Source organism: Diospyros lotus, chromosome 7 (genome assembly GCF_014633365.1).
Source record: "Diospyros lotus cultivar Yz01 chromosome 7, ASM1463336v1, whole genome shotgun sequence".
NCBI classification, from domain to species: Eukaryota; Viridiplantae; Streptophyta; class Magnoliopsida; order Ericales; family Ebenaceae; genus Diospyros; species Diospyros lotus.
Genome location: NC_068344.1, coordinates 3468273 through 3489484, shown reverse-complemented (window position 1 = coordinate 3489484; position 21212 = coordinate 3468273). Strand labels below are relative to the sequence as shown.

Here is a 21212-nt window from a genome sequence, read left to right as displayed (position 1 = left end):
TAGAGATATCCAAATTGAAATCCACTTTTTGATCCATAAACTAGACTCCTTAAGTTTTGTTTTGGCATAATTCTTAGATCATTTGAGTATGTTTCAAGCCCATAGTAACCCTATCAATCTTTGCCCAAAATTTGGAATTTTTTGTTTCGAGTAGTCCACCTTTCTTCGATTTTCGAGGAATAAATAAATTCCTTGGGTTATGATTTGAGTATGGTTGAGAGTCATTAATAGGCTGTGTTTCTTCTTTTGTTAGTAAATTCCCCAGAATGAGTCTTATTGAGTATTTCCTATTGCATTTTATTCACTAGCTAAGTAGGGTTTGTTCCTCCCTATATTTCTTTGTGAAATGATGTTGTCCCTAAGGGAATAGGTTCTAGATGTTGATATTTGGTTGGTTGTGTGATTCTGATTGCGGTTATGTTGCATTGTATTATGTTATTTTATTGCTTCGCATGATGATGTTGGGACATGAGTTGCATTCATTAGGGGTCATGTTTGTATGTGTTGGGAGCGTGAGCATTGACATGACACAATTGCCCTGTAAGTGCTGACTTGTGTATGTTACGCGAGCTTATGCATTAGAGCATTCGTGTGTATGGATTCTTACGTAGGAGTAGCATGGCTTAATGCTTGGCTTATGGGGGCTTTGCCATCATGTTAATGTTGTAAGAGCCATTGCATTTCTTTATATGTTGCATTGTATGATTCATTTGCACACACTGGTTTTATCCACGAGATGTACATCTATTCTGGAGATGGGAGAATCGTTTCAAGTGAGCGTTAGCTCATGAGTTTTGCTATCCCAAGTGTCGGGAGTATCGTTCTGGTGAAGCTTGGCTTGTGATTGTGATGCGTAAGATTAGAGGTTTGAGTCCCACAATAGCTTGAGATATTTGATGTGGTGGTATTCATAATTTCGTTCGGTAGTCTATTATGATTGCTAGCAAGTTTGTATATGAGGCCTTGGGAGCCATTGGTTGTGATCTCTTATGTGGGCCCCAATGACCATATGTGTGCATTTTCAATTATGACTTGGTATTATGGTACATGGCATAGCTTGATATGCGATACATATCATGTGTGGAGATGTTTATAGGATGTTTATCCTTTTTCTTCTATTATGGTACATGGCATGGCTTGATATGCGATACATATCATGTGTGGGGATGTTTATGGGTGAGTCAACTATCAACTCTGTTATCCTTTTTCTTTTATATATATTTACTGAATCTTGTAATTCATTTTTACTTTACATCATTTCAAGTAAGCATGAAAAGACAGTCGAGAGTGGGTTTAGTCGAGTTTAGTTTTCTTTATGATAGATCTCATGTACAAAGACACCCTAATTGAAAGTTTTTTGGGCATTTTATCTTGTTTTGAGTCTAGAGAGAATATTATCTTACTATACTAGATACGGTATTTTTTGTGAGATATGCGAGCATGTAGGCCCTAATCTTGTCATTGAAAGTTGTGTACTATATGACTTCTACTTTTGTTATGTATATTAATGAAAGCCTCTTTACAGATTTTTTTTTAAATCTACGTCTATATTCATTTCTATGAGGAATTTCTCTCAAAACTCTCGTGTTTATAAAACTTCCAAGAGCAGGTCCTTACATATCAAATTATTGACACTCCAAACAGTAAATAGCAATAGGGCCAAAGAATTGAGCTCAAGATCAAATTGAGTTTCCTGAGTCTATTTGGAACTTGTTTGGAATTAATTTCTTATTTGACTTTTACTGTTAGGAGCTTATGGAAAAATCATAAGTGTTTAGTTACAAAACAAAAAACACAACCTATTTTTTTGAGCATTTTGAAAGAGAATTTTAAATTTTCATTAATAAATCACTTTTCACAAGCAACATTCTAAAAACAGTTAAATTTAAGTTGTAGCTTAAATCATACCAAAGGAACCCTTGTGAACACTCCTACTATGTGGGGATAAAGACAGGATCTATATCTCTTAAAAGTCTAAACCACTCGATTTCACATTCAGTGACTACTGTGACGGATGTTCTGCCCCCATTTTTCTTCCCAAGAATGCATTAAGAACAATTGATTAGAACACAAACTTCATTTCAAAGGCCAAAATCAAGCTGCCAGCCGAGAGAGAGAGAGAGGGGGGATGTTATGCCTCCAAACCACTCAATTTTACATTCAATTAATGTGAAACATTCACAACAATTGATTACCACACAAAACTACATTTCCAAGGCCAAAATCAAGCTGCTGCCAGCAGCCTGGTGAAAACAAATAAACAAATCAAGCTGCCAGCAGCCTGGTGAAAACAAATAAACACTGCTTCCAAAAGCAAGCAATACAAAAGCAATGACAAACAATCAGACACAAAATTTACAACCTCAACTCAACAAACAAGCTCGTTTCCAGATCAATCAAGGGCTGCTCTCCGATAGAAACTATACTTTTTGTTTCAGCAATCGAAATATTCACCGATTTAGAACCATCCGAATAGCATTTTGTTGGGCTTTTGTCAAACTCTGATGTTGCAATCAACACACAAAAAATTTTAAACTATGGCAACATATCTAAATTGAAAACAATATCGTACTAAAAGGAGGTTCAATTCTACCTGGCAAAGATGATCAAACAGCGGTCTGTCACTTTGAGAAAACTTCAGAAAAAAGTCCACGAGATAATTTGCCAAATTAATCTGTCATGAAAAAATGGTGTCAGGAGAATCTGAAGATTTGTAGGTATACAGAGAGTTAAAAGTGGTACCTCATTAAGGGGATCAGCACCACTTAACAAGTCATCTTCCCCACCATCATCTTCGCCCTTAAAATTCATCCAATGAAATTAGTTAATTAGGTAGTGAGGGAAATGCATACTGATCATTCATATCAAGTACACAATCCACGGTAATATCATCTTTTCAACACACCTCATCGAGAGCATTTGCCATTGCATTGAGATATTCATAAGAGGGCCTGGTATATGAAGCAGCACTGGCTGAATATAGTAAATCTTGATCCGCCCCTGCATCTGCCTGAACCTCCTCCCATTCACTATCCTGCCAGGATTGTTGAACCAAAGTTTTATCAACTGTCATTCTAGTTTGTCACAAGGACGTCACCGTATAAGAGCCAACACTACCTCATCATCATCACCCAAAATTTGCTCCTGAATCTCAATCAACACATCCGCCAATAGAGCCAGTATCTGTTAGTACCAGCAAAAAACTGAGATTGTGAGGCCTTTCAAAGCTCAATGCATTGATGTAAGTGCATTATACACACAAACATGTACCATAGTCTATGTTACATGGGCTTCAAATATCGGGGGCACAAGTGTGTAAGTTTTGGGTATGTGTATCCAAATTTTAATCATAGATATATACATTCATTAACATTTGAACATACTTTATTATAATGACATCTTATTTAATGTTGGACTTGAAATTAAGCGAAATTATTCTCCCCCCCTCCCCGGTGGGCAAAAGAAAAAAAAGAAAATTCACAAAATTCTTCCATCCCATACATACATGAGCATTGTTTATTATAAGAAAATACGTGCTGGCCCATAAAAAGTTCATGGGTCTTCCATTGCTCACATCTATGTGAGGCTAGACTTCTTTTCTTTCTTCTTTTTTTCCCTATAAAATGAGCTTCTTTTCAAACATTGATAAGATCGGAGAATCCACTAACCTATACGAGAGAGAGAGAGAGGTGCTAGGAGTACTTGGAGTTCATCAGCCACCTCTCTCAATGAAAGGGCATTGAAAATTTATCTGTATCAATAATGAGTCATTTGTTATCTCAGAGGGGTTTAAAACATCGTTGTCTGTCCAAATATAAAATTTTGTGGGTGTATCGTGACGACCAAGGTCTCCTGTTCAGCTTGGAGGGTTGGGGCTGGGGCAAGGTATTCTCTGAGAAGGCAACAAATAGCTGTCTAAATCGGCAATGGAGTCTATTACTAAGGAGGACGGTGTCACAACTGTACATAGTTGAATTTCACAAGTATTTACAAAGCAGAGGTCCAGATTCCAATTCTGCATTTCAAAGCCTTGTCCTTAGTAAAGCAGTGACTAGAAAGTCATTTTCTAGAGGGGGAAATTGACGTTTGAAGAGTACAATGGAGACAAGGCCCCTAAGCCTTACAGTTCTTCAGTGTTAGTATGGTTGGCTGTGAGGTTTGCGCTATGCTCCAAGAATTTCACTGCTTGTGCTCTTTTAAGAAGGGTTTGTGCTCCCATTCCCAAGAAGGAAGGCTCCAAGGATGTAAAAAACTTAGGCCAATTAGATTTGGGGGGAGTATTATCAAAGTCCAGCTGAGGTTTTGTCTAAATGGGTTGGTAATTGATGCCCACGATATTAGAGCAATAAATGCTTCTGTCAGGGGCTGGGAATTTCTAATGTTGCTTTGTAGTTAGAAAGTGTATCGACCCTCCTTAAAAAAGATAATATTCCAAGAATCAATTGTAAAACTACAGATTGAAACAGCTTATAATCATGTTTCTAGGGATTTCTTAATCCTTCTTGGGTAGAATGGGGTTTAGGAGAAAGTGGAGCTCATGGATTAAATGTCGCATCCCTCAAGGCTTTTTTCTTAGTCAAGAGATATAAGCTAAGGAAATCCACTTTCTTTTTGGCAATGATGTGTTATGATGGACCAATGTTCTAAGGCAAGGTTAATTGGTTCTAGTTTTACAATGTCTCATTTTCTTTTTGGCAATGATATGTTATGTTTTGCAACCTTAATGTGGATGTGTTGAGGTTTCTTAGTGATATTCTACCATGTTCTGAGGCCATTCCTAGCCATAGAATTAATATGTTTAAGAATGAAATTTATTACTATAGGGCATGATATCCAGAATTTAGTTCAAATTCTGGGGTGTAAAGTGGATCTTTACCACCTACATATCTCAGTCTCCTACTAGGGTAGTGATCTAGAACAGCAAATTGGGACTTGCTTCAAAGAAATAGTTTGTATTTTCTATAGATGGCAGAGTTAAAGTTCTTTGTCTAGGATCTCCACCTATATCACATCTCTGTGCACAGTTTTGCTTCTGTTGTTATTTGGAGAAATTGTCCAGTGGATTGGCTTGATGATGAATATCAGTTATTGATGCGGTCACCAATCAAGACTCGGTCCAAGGCTGACCCAACCAAACCGGAACAGTATCACCAAAATAGTAGTGCCATAATGTTATTTTAATACTTCTTAAGTTTTAGGATTCTACTTTATATTAGTGCCATAATGTTATTTTAATACTTCTTAAGTTTTAGGATTCTATTTCATGTTTCTACTTGATTTAGAATTCTACTTCATGTTTGATTAGGGTTTTATTTTTATTAGGATTCTAGTTGACTTTTATTTAGGATTTATTTTTATTAGAATTCTAGTTAGATTTTGTTTACAAATATTATATGGATTTGGATTAGCCAAATACTATAAATATGCCTAGGATCTAGAATTTATAATCAAGTTTTTCTTAATCAAATTTCAACAACCTATTTGGGTTTTCTTAGCAAAATAGTCTTGTTTTTGCGTCTTCTTGAAAGCCAAACTTCAGCCATTGAAGTTTGTTCTTTGAAGGGTTTATTTTGGTGTGTTTTTTTTTCACACTCGCGCTACACGCTGCGTCAGGTGGTATCAGAGCGGTTCATCAACCAATCAGATGGCCAATCTTGAAGGTAACGGTAGCAACCAGCCTCGTGACGGTGATCGAGGGCTGCCCGCTATTTGGAGAGCAATCGAAGAAGAACGGGAAATAACTTGTATAATGGAGCAGCAATTGGAGCGAATCCGCAACCAATTGGGCGTTTTATAACAAGTTAAGGATAATTGGAACCGGACTAATGGCATGAATCAAGCCGGTTATGTTAAACCGGGAAGACTAGCCATTAATCTTGTCCTCATTAATCCTAGAAGACCAATGATGGATGATAGCGACGATGAGGATGATCTTGGTCGTATGATAGCCAACCCTGGTAAAGGGGTTAGGAGGAATGCGCAGCAACACAACCATTGGGGAAACGATAAGTATAAACTAAAGAATGGCTTTTCAACGAGTTTGGAGCTTGATTTCGAAGATTATGTTGTCCTAATAACCTCAACGTCTACAAACTCAGGTCTGATTTATGCTGCTAACATGACAGAAACTCCAAAGTTATTGACTCATACTGGGGTATTTTCCAATCCCAAGGGCTCAGGCATTGTTTCACAACCCAATGATGGTGGCGTTCTTCTGATCGACTTGTGATTGTAAAGGAGATGGAGGTCATGGTAGCAAATCCTTCTATAGTTTATTCAAGCTCTGGCATGGTTGAATCTAAGGCAATAAGCACATATTCACCTTCGCAATTGCAAAAGCAAGATGGTCACATGGGTCTCTTTGTGGATATGGGTGTTGGATCTCCTAGGCTAGTTAACTCAACTGTTGCTATTGCTGATCAAGTGCTTAGACCAAAGGAGGATTCAAGCATCAATATTTTAAGTGATGGAGAGACTGCTGGTAGTCATGGAATAAGCTTTTATTCGAAACAGTTGCAAAAGAATGCTTCTCCTGGCAAGAAAAATCTACGAATGAATTCAGAAGCCATTGAGGAGTCAAAATCAAAAAAGATAATGAGAGGAGAAAGACTTGTGATAAGATCTACCAAATTAGAGAAGCACTCAAGATGGAATGTTCAACATCCTCAATCTAACAGTAATAATACAATGGAGGTAGAGGGCAACAAACATAGCAATGGTTGGACCCATGCCAATGCAGATATGGCTAAGAAGGGGAGGAATGTCTTTGCTCATGTTCCCTTAGCAGAAAAGTTCAAACAGTTCAGGAAGGTGTCAAGCAAAGGTTGCACAAATAAGAAGTACAAGACGACAGCTGACAAGCATAGAAAACACAAGATATTTGAGATTGGAGATGAAGTCATGATATTCTTGAAGGAACGGATTCCAGCAGGACAACAGAACAAGCTCAAACCAAATAAGTATGATCCTTACAAGATTACAAAGAAGATAAATGATAATGCTTATGTTGTGGATTTGCCTAATCATATGGGTATTTCTAAACATTCAATGTGGCTAATCTCTCTTCGTACTTACCGGATGTGGATTTGTCCAAACAAGATCAAAATTCGAGGTCGAATTTTTTCTCAAGTGAAGGTGAATGATGCGGTCACCAATCAAGACTCGGCCCAAGGCCGACCCAACCAAATCGGAACAGTATCACCAAAATAGTAGTGCCATAATGTTATTTTAATACTTCTTAAGTTTTAGAATTCTACTTGATTTAGGATTCTACTTTATATTTCTACTTGATTTAGGAATCTATTTCATGTTTCTACTTGATTTAGGATTCTACTTCATGTTTGATTAGGGTTTTATTTTTATTAGGATTCTAGTTGACTTTTATTTAGAATTTATTTCTATTAGAATTCTAGTTAGATTTTGTTTACAAATATTAGATGGATTTAGATTAGTCAAATACTATAAATATACCTAGGATCTAGAGTTTGTAATCAAATTTTTCTTAATCAAATTTCAGCAACCTATTTGGGTTTTCTTAGCAAAACAGTCTTGTTTTTGCGTCTTCTTGAAAACCAAACTTCAACCATTGAAGTTTGTTCTTTGAAGGGTTTATTTTGGTGTGTTTTTTTTTCACTCGCGCTACACGCTGCGTCAGTTATATTTTGGTTAGTAAGAATAAGGCGTGCCTTCCTTTCCTTTACATGAATGGTTATGGAGGTTTCCAACAAAAATGTGGCGTCTTCAAAAGAGATAATTATTGAAAAGTAAATGAGGGGGTTGGTTAATGAGTCCAATGATCCTACTGACAGAGTTGGACCATGGAAGGCAAATATGAACATCTAGGATAAGTCCTTTAGCTTTCTCTTATAAGGTCAGGCCTGGTGCTAGGATTTGTTTTGGCTAGATGAATAGTGGGTCAAGGCCATCGTGCAAGTTGTTTCCTGATTTGTATTGTCTAACTAGAGGTAAAAATGTTACTATAGCAAATGCTTCTACTTTCTCTCTGATAACATAGGTTGGTTGTGCAATTGATGCACAATATTCTTGACTGGGAAATTCATTATTTGATTGCATTGTTAGACATCCTGTGCAATTTAGCCCAAAAGCTGACAGGAAATAGGTCAGATGGGTCCGGTTTTGCAAGACCTACATCATTCTCTTTGTTCATACATTCTCTGAGGACCTTTGTAATAAAGATAAGAGTGATTTTGCCTCAGAAGATTAGGCGGAGGACTAAAGCTCCCCTAGGATGGCTTCTTTTGTTTGGGCAGCCTCTCTTGGATGTTGGCCGATTATTTACTTTTACATTTACAGTGCCTTGTGGAATTTGGAACCTTTTTATTGTATTTTACTATTTTTTATGTGCAGTCAGTGATGTTGGCAACAGTGATTATTTTTCGGATTCATGGGGCTGGGCTCATCTGGGCTGGAGAGAGATTTGTGTTTGGAGGATCATCCCTTTTGCATCATGTAGCATATTTCATAAAGTAAGGAATTTGAAAGCCTTTTGAGGATGTTGTTAGTGTTTTTGTTTCAAGTGAACTATTGTCACTTCCTTTATTCTGTGCTATAAGGAACATTCCTTCTTACTGCCTGAGTCTTTTTGGCATTCTCTTGATGATCTCATGTTGTAAGTTGGTGTTTTTATATCTCCTTTTTGTACATCATTCACCTGCTTTTTAGTGGTTTTGTTCCATTTCTATTTTACCCATCAAGAAAGAAAGAAAAATTGAGACTTAATAGCTAATTTAGGCATAGAGCCACACCCACTAATCTTATCATACCAAATGACATGACAAAAGGGGATTAATAGAAGAGTACATACAACACTGAGACAACAAATTTAGTTTAAAATTAAAATTTTGATTTTCTTCATTACAATTAGCAAGGTTCATCTCTGCTAGGTAATTGCTTGTTGGGCTACAAAAAACATTGAAAAATTATAGGCATGGTCAGCATTGCTGCAAACTCACTGTCCAATTATGAGACTTGTCATGTTTGCTGATAACCCTATATATCATTGCAAACTACAAAAGGTACCTTTGCAGGAAGTGGAATAGATATCCATTGATCTGGAGTTAATTTAGCCTTTGAGCGAGTTGTTATCCCTGCAGAAGACTTCACATGAAACTGGATAAGTTCTTCAATGAATGAGACTCTGATAACGTGATCATAGATGAGCGCTAACCTGAATTAGATGGCCTTGAACATTGATCTTCCCCAGTTCAATATGCCTTGTTGATAGCAATATAGCTAATGCTGATGTCGTGATTTTAAGTTGGTAGGACCCCAGAATCTCCCCTGCATGGAATTACCATGATGCAGAAGTGTATCTTTTAGTCTCAACCTACATCCTTTTGCTAAGTGAATTAATCATGCAAACACCAACCCTAAAAAGTGTCTATTGAGTATCAATCAACAATATTCATCCAATAGTAATTAACTGTCCATGTCTGGGATCTGTAATAAATGATGCTTGAAACATGCATTAAAAGCTACAATTATATAGAAGATCTTACAAGATAATGAGATTCCAAAGGCAATTCACCGGTGTCAACATAATTTGCAAGAATAGTAATGACCAAGGTACAAAAGTCCATAGGGTGTTTCTATGACTAATATATCACCTAATAACCTTACGTGTGTATATCTCACAGGGAGATGTGTGAAACTACAAAAAACAAAAAAAATACAAACTCACCAAGCTCCAATAAATTGAAAAGCTAGTTCACCTTTACAGTGTGCCCTATAGAAATTCTTTTATGTTTAGATAGGTGAACTTCAAATTGTCACTTGAAATACTAACATTTCAAGTTCTTTTTACGTCTATAATTTAATTGTTTGCATAAATATGATAAATGAAAGGATTCAAAACCAATGTGAAGAATTCATGGCATCCTAAGCCAATGTGAAGAATTCATGGAATCTAGTAAGAATAAAAGATTAAACAGTGCAGTAATGAAAGAGAATTATGGCTTAACCAAGTTACTCAAACCTACAGTTCAAATCATGGAATTTCAGAATAATGATCTTCTACTTGATGCCAGTTAGTTCTGTTGCAAATTAAGTGGTGCTCAAAGAATAATAAACAATCTGAGTTACAAGAACCAGGAAAAGCTTGCGGGTTGTTCAATTTTGTCATCAGTTTTTTATGTGTTCATTTTCATTTTCTGTTAAAAAAAATAGAAACCGAGCATTGCATTAAACAATGTTGTAATGTTTTAAAATTTTAAACTACACAAAGAAACAATATCTGATAAAAAAAAATGGTGTAGTTATCAGATGATTAAATATTTATAAAAATTATTTATATTGACAAACGTACCCATCCATTACAAAAAATTGCTAGTTAGTCACTGGATGTTGGGTTGATAAAACAGGTGTGGCTGGTTGGTTGCTAGAGATTTGAGTTGATGAAGAGAGTGGGCTAATTAATCGAATGAAAACAAAGTATGAACATGGAAACAACATTTTGGTGTTTCAATTCCCCCCCCCCCCCCCCCCCCCAACCCCCCCCCAAAAAAAAAAAAAACAAAAAACAAAAAATCACATTGTTGGAAACGGTTATTCTTGTTAAAAACAGGTCATAAAGAGTGGGATATAGCAATAACATCAACAGAGGTATTTATGCTAGTATCTTCTTTATTACTTCTATTTCAACAGATAGTGATATAATGTAAACAATATAAGAGCAACCACTATTATACTATAGTGTAGGACAAAACATGTGTTTATGGTGAACCACAAAAGAGTAATGATTATAAAAAGACTAATATAACAGACTACCCACAAAAAAATTAGGCTTCTTTTATAATATTATCTACAACAGATGATATTAAAGATAACTCACCTTGCTGCTTGGTCCATTCTGACATCACATAAACAAATGAGTTCTCTTGGCCTTCAGCAGGTATTGAGATTAGCATGTCAATAAATTGTTCTGCATGTGGTGTGCTCATGTGAACCTACATCCAATGGAAAAACCAAGTTCAAAAATGATTTACACCAGAACTGCACACAAAATGCTACGTAGCATCAGAACTGCCAAGAAATGCCGTGCCTTTCATTAATGCATCAAGGCAATATCTGTAAAGGCCCAAAGACCCAAGAGTCAATTTATGTGTTTACTTTTCCAGATGTACTTATATGGTAGCTAAAGGTTTGTTGTTTTCCACATGTAGTATCCAGTTAGTATTTGTGAAATAATCACAGCTTCCACATTCTTTTACATAAACATGTCAATTGATGCTTACTAAGATATCCATATCAACAAATGAACTGCATTTGCTAAAATTAGTATATCATTGACCGCAATTGAAAAAGCTTGTACTAGAAAAAGGGCCTAGTTGGCTTTTGTTGCACCCTGGCTACCATACTGTGTTTGTTGTGTTGTGCTCTGAAAGTCTTGTTGAAAAAAATAATATTTGATAACTGAGTATGGTATTGTGTTTATTAATATTAAAGTAAAGTAAAGAAGTCTTTGATGAATATCTTAAATTTGGAAAATGAGAAGAGAAATCAATAATAAATACATCAAAAGAGTATTATAAGTTTTTTAATAATGTTTTAGAATTGATACAAAATTGAAAGTTCAAATGCAAAATGATAAGTTTTAAAGTTTGTTGTAGAATTACTACATTCGCCAAAGAGCAGTATTGTTTTAGTAATTAACCCAAAAATTACTAATTCATAGTCATATTATAAATGCATTAGTATGAAAAAATGTTAAATGATTTTTTGTATTACATGTAAATATGTTTAAAGGTAAAGGGTAAATTTGTCAATTTATTTTTTAAAATAGTGGGTTCCCTTATAAGTTGTTGTGCCTTTAATTTAAAGCAACTTAACATGTTTTTTTATAAGTTTCAGTTGTGCTTTAAAAGCAAAGTGGTTCTTAACCAAACACTACTTTTAAATTTTTTTAATAAAAATAATTTTGCTTTAAAAGCACCACAAAACTGAACCATCCCAAACATTGGGAGAAAATTGAGTTCCATTAACAAAGTTCAAGTAATATACCAGCCTAGCAAAAATGAGTATCAGTGAGCTCCGCAATCCAGAAATTGTAGAGGATTGCATGCGCTTGACAAGAGCAGCAACCAGGTCTCTGATATGTGGTGCCATCTGTGTTGGCAGGTGCAAAATAAGTTGCAGAATGTAGCTCCCAACAAAAAGTGATCCAGAGCTTTCCAAATTAGGGTCTAAAAGCCTGCACACGGACTGCCAAAATTAAGCCTCCAGAAGCTTAAAAAGATCCCTGACATGTGGTCTTTGAGGAGATAATTTGAGTTATCCTAGAAAAGTCACTGTTGAGTGACTCAATGCAACCATGATCAACAATTCAGCCTTAATGATTTTCTGTTTCCAGATGAGTTTTACTCAAAAACTCAAGATTTCATGGTGCAAGACACATAGAAGATGTCATACAGCACAAAAAAAAAAAAAAAAAAAGATACAGAAATAGAATGCTTAGCTGTACCTGCAGCAAAAGCATAAGACTAGCTGCTGGATGCATGGGCCCAACAGATCAATTGGTACAGACAAAAGAAACATAAAAGGTAACCAGAGAAATTTTCAATAATGTGCCACAAGACACATCAGAAAGAATGCAAAAGTTGGACATCAGAAGGAATGATATTCTTCCTTGACATTGAAAGTCTAAACAGATGAGATAACCATTATCTGAACAACCAAATAAAATAAAAAAGCTATAAACAGATCAAGGTCGCAGAACATACATACATATACAAACAACAACAATCACAAGCCTTAATCACACTAGGAAGAGTCAGCTACATGAATTCTAGACCTTCAACATATCCATGTCACATCTTCTGCGAGGTCATGTATATCCCATATCATGTTTAAGGATTTCCAACCAAATTTTCATTGGTACTCCTCTCCCTCTTTTGTTTAAATTTCATCCAATTCAGTCACTCACCTCATAGGTGTATCTATCGGTCTTCTTCTCGCATGTTCAAATTATCTTAATCGTGATTCATGCGTCTTATCTTCAATAGACATTCTTCCAACCCTATTACATATCATCATGTTTCTTATTTGGTCTTTTCTTGTATGGAAACACATCCATTGTAACATTCTCGCCTACACTTTTATTTTGCAGATGTTAGTGCTTAATTTGCCCAACATTATGAGCCTTTCAACAAAGATAGTCTTATAGTCATTCAATAAAACTTCCCTTTTAGCTTTAAATGGATTTTATGATCATATAAAATGTTGAATGGACTTCTCCACTTTAACCGTCCTACCTTTATTCTATGAGTAACATCCTCCATAATCATCCCTTTCTTTTGAACAATTGATCCAAGATATCAAAATTTATCTTTCCTAATATAACTTGATCTACAACTTTCAAAGTACTATCATCCAAACTTATATACACACTGCACTTCACATACTCAGTTTTTAACTATTTAATTTAAAACTTTTGGATTCTAAGGTGTTTTTCCATAATTCAAGTTCATTATTTACAACTTTTGTTTCGCCCATGAAGTAGATATCATCTGCAGATAACATATACCAAGACAAGTCTTCTTGAACATGTTTTGTGAGTTCATCTATAACAAGAGCAAAGAGGTAATGACTCAATGCAGATGCTTGATGTAATCTAGTTGTAATTAGAAAAGCTTTAGTATCTCCTCCATAAGTCATAATGCGCATTTCTTGTTTATATGGGTAATTCAAACTCCTTTCTTTTTCACCTTCCACAAGACTTCTTTGAATTACCCCTTTTTCACCTTCCACAAGACTTCTCTAAGGATTCTAACAGGTTCTTTCCAAGTATAGAAATACCATACGCAAATCTTTTTATTCATCTCTGAACCTTTCTATTAGACATCTCAGCAAGCAGACAGCTCCTATAGTTAACCTAACAAGCACAAAACCAAATTGGTTCTTAAAAACCTTGGTTTTTCTTCTTAACCTTTTCTCAATTATTCTCTCAAGAAGTTTCCTAGTATGGCTCATTAGCATGAGCCCTCTATAATTTTCACAACTTTAAATATCTCCTTTATTCTTAAGCAAAATATGTATACGTATAAGTATAAGAAAGTTGAATTTAGTGTTCAAACTGCTAACATTATGCAGCCAGACAGAACATGCTCTCTGTTAATTGTAAGTCAGTACACCACAATGCTAACTCAGCCACAATTTATGAGGACTGCAGAATTCACTAGTGTAAAAGCTTGGGTACATACATAGTTAATGAGGCAAAAATTCACTATCACATCCACCTCAAACATGACCCTTGTGAAACTAAAAGAGTAAGAGGAATGCTCAGCCATTTTGCTAGATCTGACAATTTGTGCATCAGGCAGCATAAGTACCTGAAAACTTTCATGATTCAAAAAGAAAAACACAAGTATAAAACAAAATGAAAGAATGAGGGAACCACCTCGAGGCCACATCAAGCAAGCTTCTCATTGCAAATCCAGGATCACCACCCCAAGAAAGTAACTCTTGTCTTCCAAAGGATAAAAACGCAGCTAAACACTCTGTTGCATTCTGGTCAATGTAATAGAAAAATAAATAAGCCATCGCTACAATTTGGGTGCAACTAGCACATTGACTACTGCAAAGAGGGGGGAATGGCACATTAACCCGGAGAAAATAATGATGGCCATTTAGCAAAAGACTAGAACCTGCATCTCACTATGATCATCTGTTTGAAGGACTATCCGGATAACAGCGTCAAAACATGTCTGATATACAGCTTTCACCACATCATTAGGAGAATTCTGACCAGTGCAAATGTGAGCCACCATTAGTAAAACATCAAAAAACAATGAAGATGCTCTCCAAACACACAAAATGGATTAGCCAAGTAAAACATTGCATATCACCACATGTGTGACTTGCCTTTATCAACATCGTCAAAAGATCCAATGCTCCAGCAACTAAACCATCAGGCTGTTGTTGGGGCTGACAAATTCAAAGGGATAGTTTAGAAGTAGATGACTAAATATAATTTGATAGTGCACCACTCCACCTGAATGAAATTTATCCACAAGTGCATGAAGCCATACTTTATTTATGACCGGTCCAACATAAGGCAAAACGCGAGAAACAAGGGGTTGGGCACAACCAGGAGCTTTCATTATTGCCTGAAAAGGATGAACAACAGCAAAGTTGTTAGAGCAAATCCAGAGTTCAACTGAGTAGTATATACACAATTTCCCTTTTAAAATAAGTCCCAATATTATTGTTTTGGTTAGCAATTTCTAAGCTATCAAGAGCACATTTTCAAAACCTAACCATTCACAACTCACAACTCCAATCTTATAATCTATTTATTACCTAAAACTCTCTTCAATTTAAGCATACCCTGAATCTCATACTTTAAGAAATTCAATAAACATATCCATAGATGTTAAAGGCGTGCCTAGGCGCAAGGCGCCCTAAGGCGCAAGTTCGACGTCTCGACTGGGCCGAGGCGAGGCATTTTCCAGGAGGCGCACGTCTTGCATAGCGAGGCGTCAGGGTGTGAGGCGCGCCTCATGAAACCAGCTGTCAAGCAACCTGCTGCCCACCGAAACCAGCTGCCATTCTGTGTTCCAACCTCCCCTCTTCTTGGTTCCAGTCTGCTCTTGTGAGTTTTTTACTTGTTTTATTTGATTAAAATTAGAATTAAACAAACTCGATCACAATTGGGTTCAACTTTGGCTTTGAGTTCAAAGCGGCAAATGATAATATATATATATTTGGAGATTAGGACTGCTCCATACCTCAGGGGGCAAAGCCCCCCCCCCACACCCCCCCAAGCCCTCCGCTACCACCACAGCTCTCATGAAAAATCCACATTTAGGTCTTGTCCCAAATATTCGAGTCGGGTCAAATAACAAGCTTCATTCTGAAAATCAAGACATACTTCAACAACTTCTTTATTGATTGTGGACTTGTGTTTATGTATTTATTTAGAACTTTGTATGATGATTGATACTTGTTTGAGTTTGAGACTTTGAGTTTGAACTTTAATGATGTTTCTAGTTTAAAATTTGTATGATGAATGAATCAACTTTGATGTTGTTAGTTTAGAATTTTGAAGATGATGAATCATGAATGATATGCATGTGTTATTATTGATAATTTGATAGTTGTTTATGATTTTGCAAGATTTTGAGTTTTTTTCTAAAAGGTGTGCCGCGCGCCTCGCCTTGCGCCTCAAGCTCTAGGACCCTTTGCGCCTCAATGCGCCTATCACCTTTCACAACTATGAACATATCAAATTCTAAAAGAATAATATTGTTCATGATTCCAAGATGATTTATGCAGTTCAGGTACTTGTACATCTTGACAGCAATACAAATCCCTTTTCTTGAACTTTTCCACCTGCATATTTTTAAGGTATTAGGATCATAAATTATTTATCTCCCTTAGCTTTTTTATGCTAGAGGAGATATCTAGTCCTTCCCTCCCATTAACATTGAAAAAGGGGCAAACAGAGAACATGAGTCAGCCAAAAACAAAGGCCACCTGACAGGAAAAAATCTTGACTACAATTGAATTTTACTATTTTAACCTGAGTAATCAATTTTTTTAATCAATATCTCATACTTTTTCAACTCTACATGTGGATTCCTATTTGTAGCCAATGCCAAGTCTGAATAAAGGAAAGCTGCTCAAAACGATCAAACACTATGCGAAAAGATTTTACTGCATCCATACGCCGCTGCGCTGAAGATGCTAGACAAAACTTTGAGGAAAGAACATTATGCGATTGATCCAACAAAGAAGATCAAGCTTCTTGTTGGCATTTCGACAACTGTTGTGTAAAGCCTATAATTTTCAATTGTATTTTCTGTTGCTGTAATTTTCATCATCATTAGTCCATTAAGTGGACAAGCATTGTAATCTTATTGTAACCTTTATTGGTTTGGAGGGAAACAAGTTGTTGCTCGCCAATTGGTTGGGTGCGTCTGTCTAGAGCCCACTTAATGTAGGGTTGTGAAGTTTCTAAGGTGAACTTTAGTTAAAACCTCAGGGTTATTTTAGCAGAAAGCAGGATTAGCTTGATCTAGCGGAGTGGACATAGGAATGAATGGCCTTGAACCACTACATGTGTTGCATGCCTTTGTGCATGATCTTTCTGTGATTGTTCCTGTGTTGATTGTTTTTTTCTCAATTTGATTATTCATTCCAAGCAGTCATATCACATAAGGATATTTAAATAAGCGTGACAATTACTTCACAATGGGTTAAAAAGGAGTCTATATTCATCAAGATTAATAGAGTGTTTTGTTTATAAATATATATACAAGAATTGAAAGAAAATTTAGAATTAACCAAAATTTCAATTGAATCAATCAATTGACCCCTCTCCCTTCTTGAGTTGAGCCATCACTAGAATAAAGGGACCAACACAGCCATGTAAACAAAGGTTCCTCTGAGGAGAGTGGATGAAATGAAACAAATATTTAGCAAAATGAGCTTGAGGGAGACTAAAAATATCAGTAAGGTGAACAGATCAAATTGAAAAGACTTGCAGCAAAAGGGAGAAAAACCTTGAAAAAAAAAAAAAAGGAACTTTGGCAAGAAACCCTTATGTGTGACATAGATATACTGGCCTTCAGATGATATATGACCATGAATAGCAATGACTACACATCTAGAATTCATGTAGCCGACCCTACCATGTAGAATTAAGGTCTGATCATTTCAATATATTGATTTACACCTACCCAATGCTGTTCTTTCTCGTCTTCTTTTTTATTTCTTTCCATATCTTTTTGAAGACAAAGTCCACATGTTTGCATATCCAGGATTTGCATATACAGCATTTATCACTGTCAAGAGGGAATTTCTTATTAGTTAGGTATTTTGAATCGAAAAAGAGGGATAAAACTAAGACCTAGGCTGCACCATATATTTCTTATTTTTGGTGGCCATCAAATAATTTTCTTATTTTGATTCTATTGTTTACAAAACATTGCACATATCAAAGAGTTTTCTATTATTTTCTCTTTCTTTGTAAGACAGTAAGAAACCGAAACAAAACTCACACAAAAGGTGAACCGTGAACAAAAAACTGATAAGAGAGTACCTTGTGAGTGCCCTAAGATTTTGGTTGTTCAAACTTTCATCCTATTTGGAAAGTTGTTAATCACTAATTAAAGATATATAGAGATATAAAAAGCTCAACTTCTTTTAAAAAAAGAACTACCAAATCCAAGTTGATATTTATAGGACAGTTAGATTAGCACAAGGTATTGACCTGGAAGACCAACAAGACTCAGCAACATTACCTCAAGAACCTCAAGAGCATCAATGCTAATGAAAGGGTCTGAAATATGTGATGCCCACATGTTTAGGATGATAGGGGAGATAATAGGCTCTATAGATGCTGATGCTTCACCACCTAGAATAAGCAAAATACAAATAAAGAGATCAATATTACAGCAAGAAATGAAAGGTAGCAAATAGCAATACTGGAGACAGGAACAAAATCACTCAAAGAAAATTGGAATAATCAGTATTACACTAACCTGATTTTATTGCTGCTTGCAGTGTTTCAAGTACCAGATGCATGGTTTCCTCAGATGCCTACGGAACAGAAATCATAAGTACTGGTACATATTTCTACAGTTAAGTAAAAGGAATTATCGGTGCACTACATGATTAAGCAGATCTGCAATTGATGAAAATAAACCCATTATATGAGGCTGAAGGATTCCCTTGTTTGCATCAGGTAAGAGTTGAGAAAGTGCTCGACAAGCACCAACTTTCACTGGTGGGGGCCTGAAGACAGACAAAATTACCACCAATTATCTCCTTCTCTTACATTGTTTTGCAACTAAATAAATGATAGAAACACTTACACATCCATGCCAATTGCCTTAATTGCAGCATAGAGAAAATGCTCAACAACCTCATGGCTTAACTGTACAAACAATAGAAATTCAATTAGAAGAGATCAAGCTAGAGAATAAGCTAACAACAATAACTGACTTCTTATGATAGTTACCACAGAGGAAAACTTGGCAACCGATGAAAACACACGTGCGAAAAGAAATGGATATTCATGTACCCCTGCACAACAGAAATAAACAAACTTAATAGCAGCTAGCAGTCTGAGGACACCCAGAGAAAATAAGAGCTACCTGTTCCCATATCTTCAGCAATTATTTGCTCTAACAGGTTCCTTAAGACACCAGTATGTCCAGAAACCTGAAAATTGAATTAAAAATATCCAGTAGAGTTTCTTGTGGAAAACAGGACAAAGTTCATGATAAAGTAAATGATTGAGCTCAACATCCTGCCCGTTAGAACCCTAAAATTGTCCAATAAGCAAATTACAGGAATTCTTCATGTACAAATATAAAGATCAAATACAGACAAATTAATCTTTTCCAGAACTAACAATAAACTTCACCAAAAGGAGACAACAAAGGGGACACAACTCAATAATTGCAGAACATACATACCGACCAACCAAAGATCAATATCTGTTGATGAATATACAAACCCCTGAGAAAGGTCAATAATAGAGAATAAAGCATAAGAGATAAGTCTCTTTTAAGTACCTCTCCTTCAAGTAACTGATCAGACAGAGAAACCAAAGCAAAAAGTGTAGCCTCCCTTATCTACAAAAATTTAGTTCTCAAAATTCAGTAGACAGTTCAAAATGATAATATAAAATGCTACAGAGGGGTGTACATAGGTCAATTCAATTTGGTTTGAAGCTTCACAGATAAGCAAACTAATTATCAGTTCCACATTTACAGCACAAAACCAAAACCAACCCTTCAAGTGAACTAAACCAACCAATGGCTAGGTCCAGTTCAAATCCACATGTTTGCATTAATTGATAAACTTTATATAAGTTATGGGACATCAATTCTTCAACTCTGAGAATATGTAAAAATTAGTTATCTCTACAATTATAGCACTGATTGGCACAACCTTTTCAAAGGGTGGAGACCCATAATATGAAGAAAAAGGAAGCATTAAGAATAGTCTTCTGGTTGATGCAGGATGAGTATCAAACAAGTTGCTGATAAGCTCACACTTGTTCTATTTCTGCCCCTATATTTGTATTTTCATGTATATGGTATGTATCAGTAGATACCAACACTTTATACACACACATATATCTGCATGTTATGTATCAATATATACAAAAATCTTCCTCTTTGCTTCAATGGTGAAGGTAATAGTGACAACTACTAATGTTCAACTCAATGGAAATATGCTTTTAACTACTTCCAGCTAGTTTTGTATTTTATATGCACAAGGTGTTCATTCAGAAAAATGTAAGTCCCATTCTCAGAAAAGTGGGTTTATAGCTGTATCATTAAAGAAAGGAAGGTGAGTATGCTTTTAGTTTACTTGTATTTAGTATTTTCCTAGTAAATCTTGTGAAGGAAATAGTGCTCTTTTATATACTCACTGAGGGTCGGCACTGAATTGCTTCTGTTTGGGACAATTCCCAATTCAGTTCACCAATCAACTTAAGCCAGAACCAAATCAAGTTAGTTCTTGATTTACAAGAACCAGAACTGAACCTGTCGTGAATCAAGGCAGAGAAATCAAGGCTTTGATTATACGTGATTAGTCAATATTCTATAGATTTAAAGCTGTAATTAGGATATGATTATGTTTATATTTCTGTAACTAGAAGATTGCTCAATTAGGGGATTTGTTTCCATATCTAGGTAAGCAGCTTCTGTATATATATGCCTACCAATTCAATGAAAGATGTGGCCATATTTCTCCATATGGTATCAGAGCCTAAGAAAACCTAGGACTCTCTTTCTTGAACCTTCATCGCCAACCAATCTGCAGTCGCCCTACCGCTGCTACTGACAACCCATCAGCAGCAGCTGTCATTGCTGCCTAGCCTTGCCTGCTACCACAGCCTTCATTGTTGCGATAGTAACTTACTTCCCATTCTTTTCCAACCCTTTCCATTAACTAAAGATGTCTGCCACCACTAGCGATGTTAGTTCTCATGACACGAGAAACACCAACACCCTCGTTGCTTCAGCCATCGGGAGAATTGCAGCAAATCAATGCTGCCTACCAGTTGGACGGGAAGAATTGTCTCAAATTGTTGCAATTGATTTGAACCATTTTGAAAGGGAAAGGGAAGATTAGTCATGTCATAGGGACCGAACCAAAGAAGGAAGATCCAGCCTATGTAGCATGGGATGAAGAAGATTCTATGATAATTGCTGTTAGGACTTGAGGGGTATTTT

At 36.0% G+C, this 21212-nt stretch overlaps 1 protein-coding gene across 3 annotated transcripts in view; it reads right to left on the bottom strand.

Annotated features, from left to right (window-relative positions):
• Nucleotides 1-2131: 2131 nt before the first annotated feature.
• LOC127806080 (uncharacterized) overlaps nucleotides 2132-21212 on the bottom strand; it is a 61719-nt gene continuing 42638 nt past the window's right edge. For all 3 annotated transcript variants that reach the window (XM_052343076.1, XM_052343078.1, XM_052343077.1), the window contains 20 exons: nucleotides 19539-19598; nucleotides 19116-19182; nucleotides 18980-19044; nucleotides 18834-18895; nucleotides 18630-18753; nucleotides 18501-18558; nucleotides 18261-18373; nucleotides 15045-15122; nucleotides 14878-14940; nucleotides 14661-14756; nucleotides 14414-14523; nucleotides 12019-12208; nucleotides 10850-10964; nucleotides 9188-9300; nucleotides 9040-9117; nucleotides 3118-3183; nucleotides 2906-3034; nucleotides 2743-2799; nucleotides 2594-2674; nucleotides 2132-2501 (listed from right to left, as the gene is read on the bottom strand). In XM_052343076.1, the coding sequence (XP_052199036.1) occupies nucleotides 2451-2501; nucleotides 2594-2674; nucleotides 2743-2799; nucleotides 2906-3034; nucleotides 3118-3183; nucleotides 9040-9117; nucleotides 9188-9300; nucleotides 10850-10964; nucleotides 12019-12208; nucleotides 14414-14523; nucleotides 14661-14756; nucleotides 14878-14940; nucleotides 15045-15122; nucleotides 18261-18373; nucleotides 18501-18558; nucleotides 18630-18753; nucleotides 18834-18895; nucleotides 18980-19044; nucleotides 19116-19182; nucleotides 19539-19598 (1776 nt within the window). In that variant the 3' untranslated portion in view covers nucleotides 2132-2450. The remainder of the gene's footprint in view (nucleotides 2502-2593; nucleotides 2675-2742; nucleotides 2800-2905; nucleotides 3035-3117; nucleotides 3184-9039; nucleotides 9118-9187; nucleotides 9301-10849; nucleotides 10965-12018; nucleotides 12209-14413; nucleotides 14524-14660; nucleotides 14757-14877; nucleotides 14941-15044; nucleotides 15123-18260; nucleotides 18374-18500; nucleotides 18559-18629; nucleotides 18754-18833; nucleotides 18896-18979; nucleotides 19045-19115; nucleotides 19183-19538; nucleotides 19599-21212) is intronic.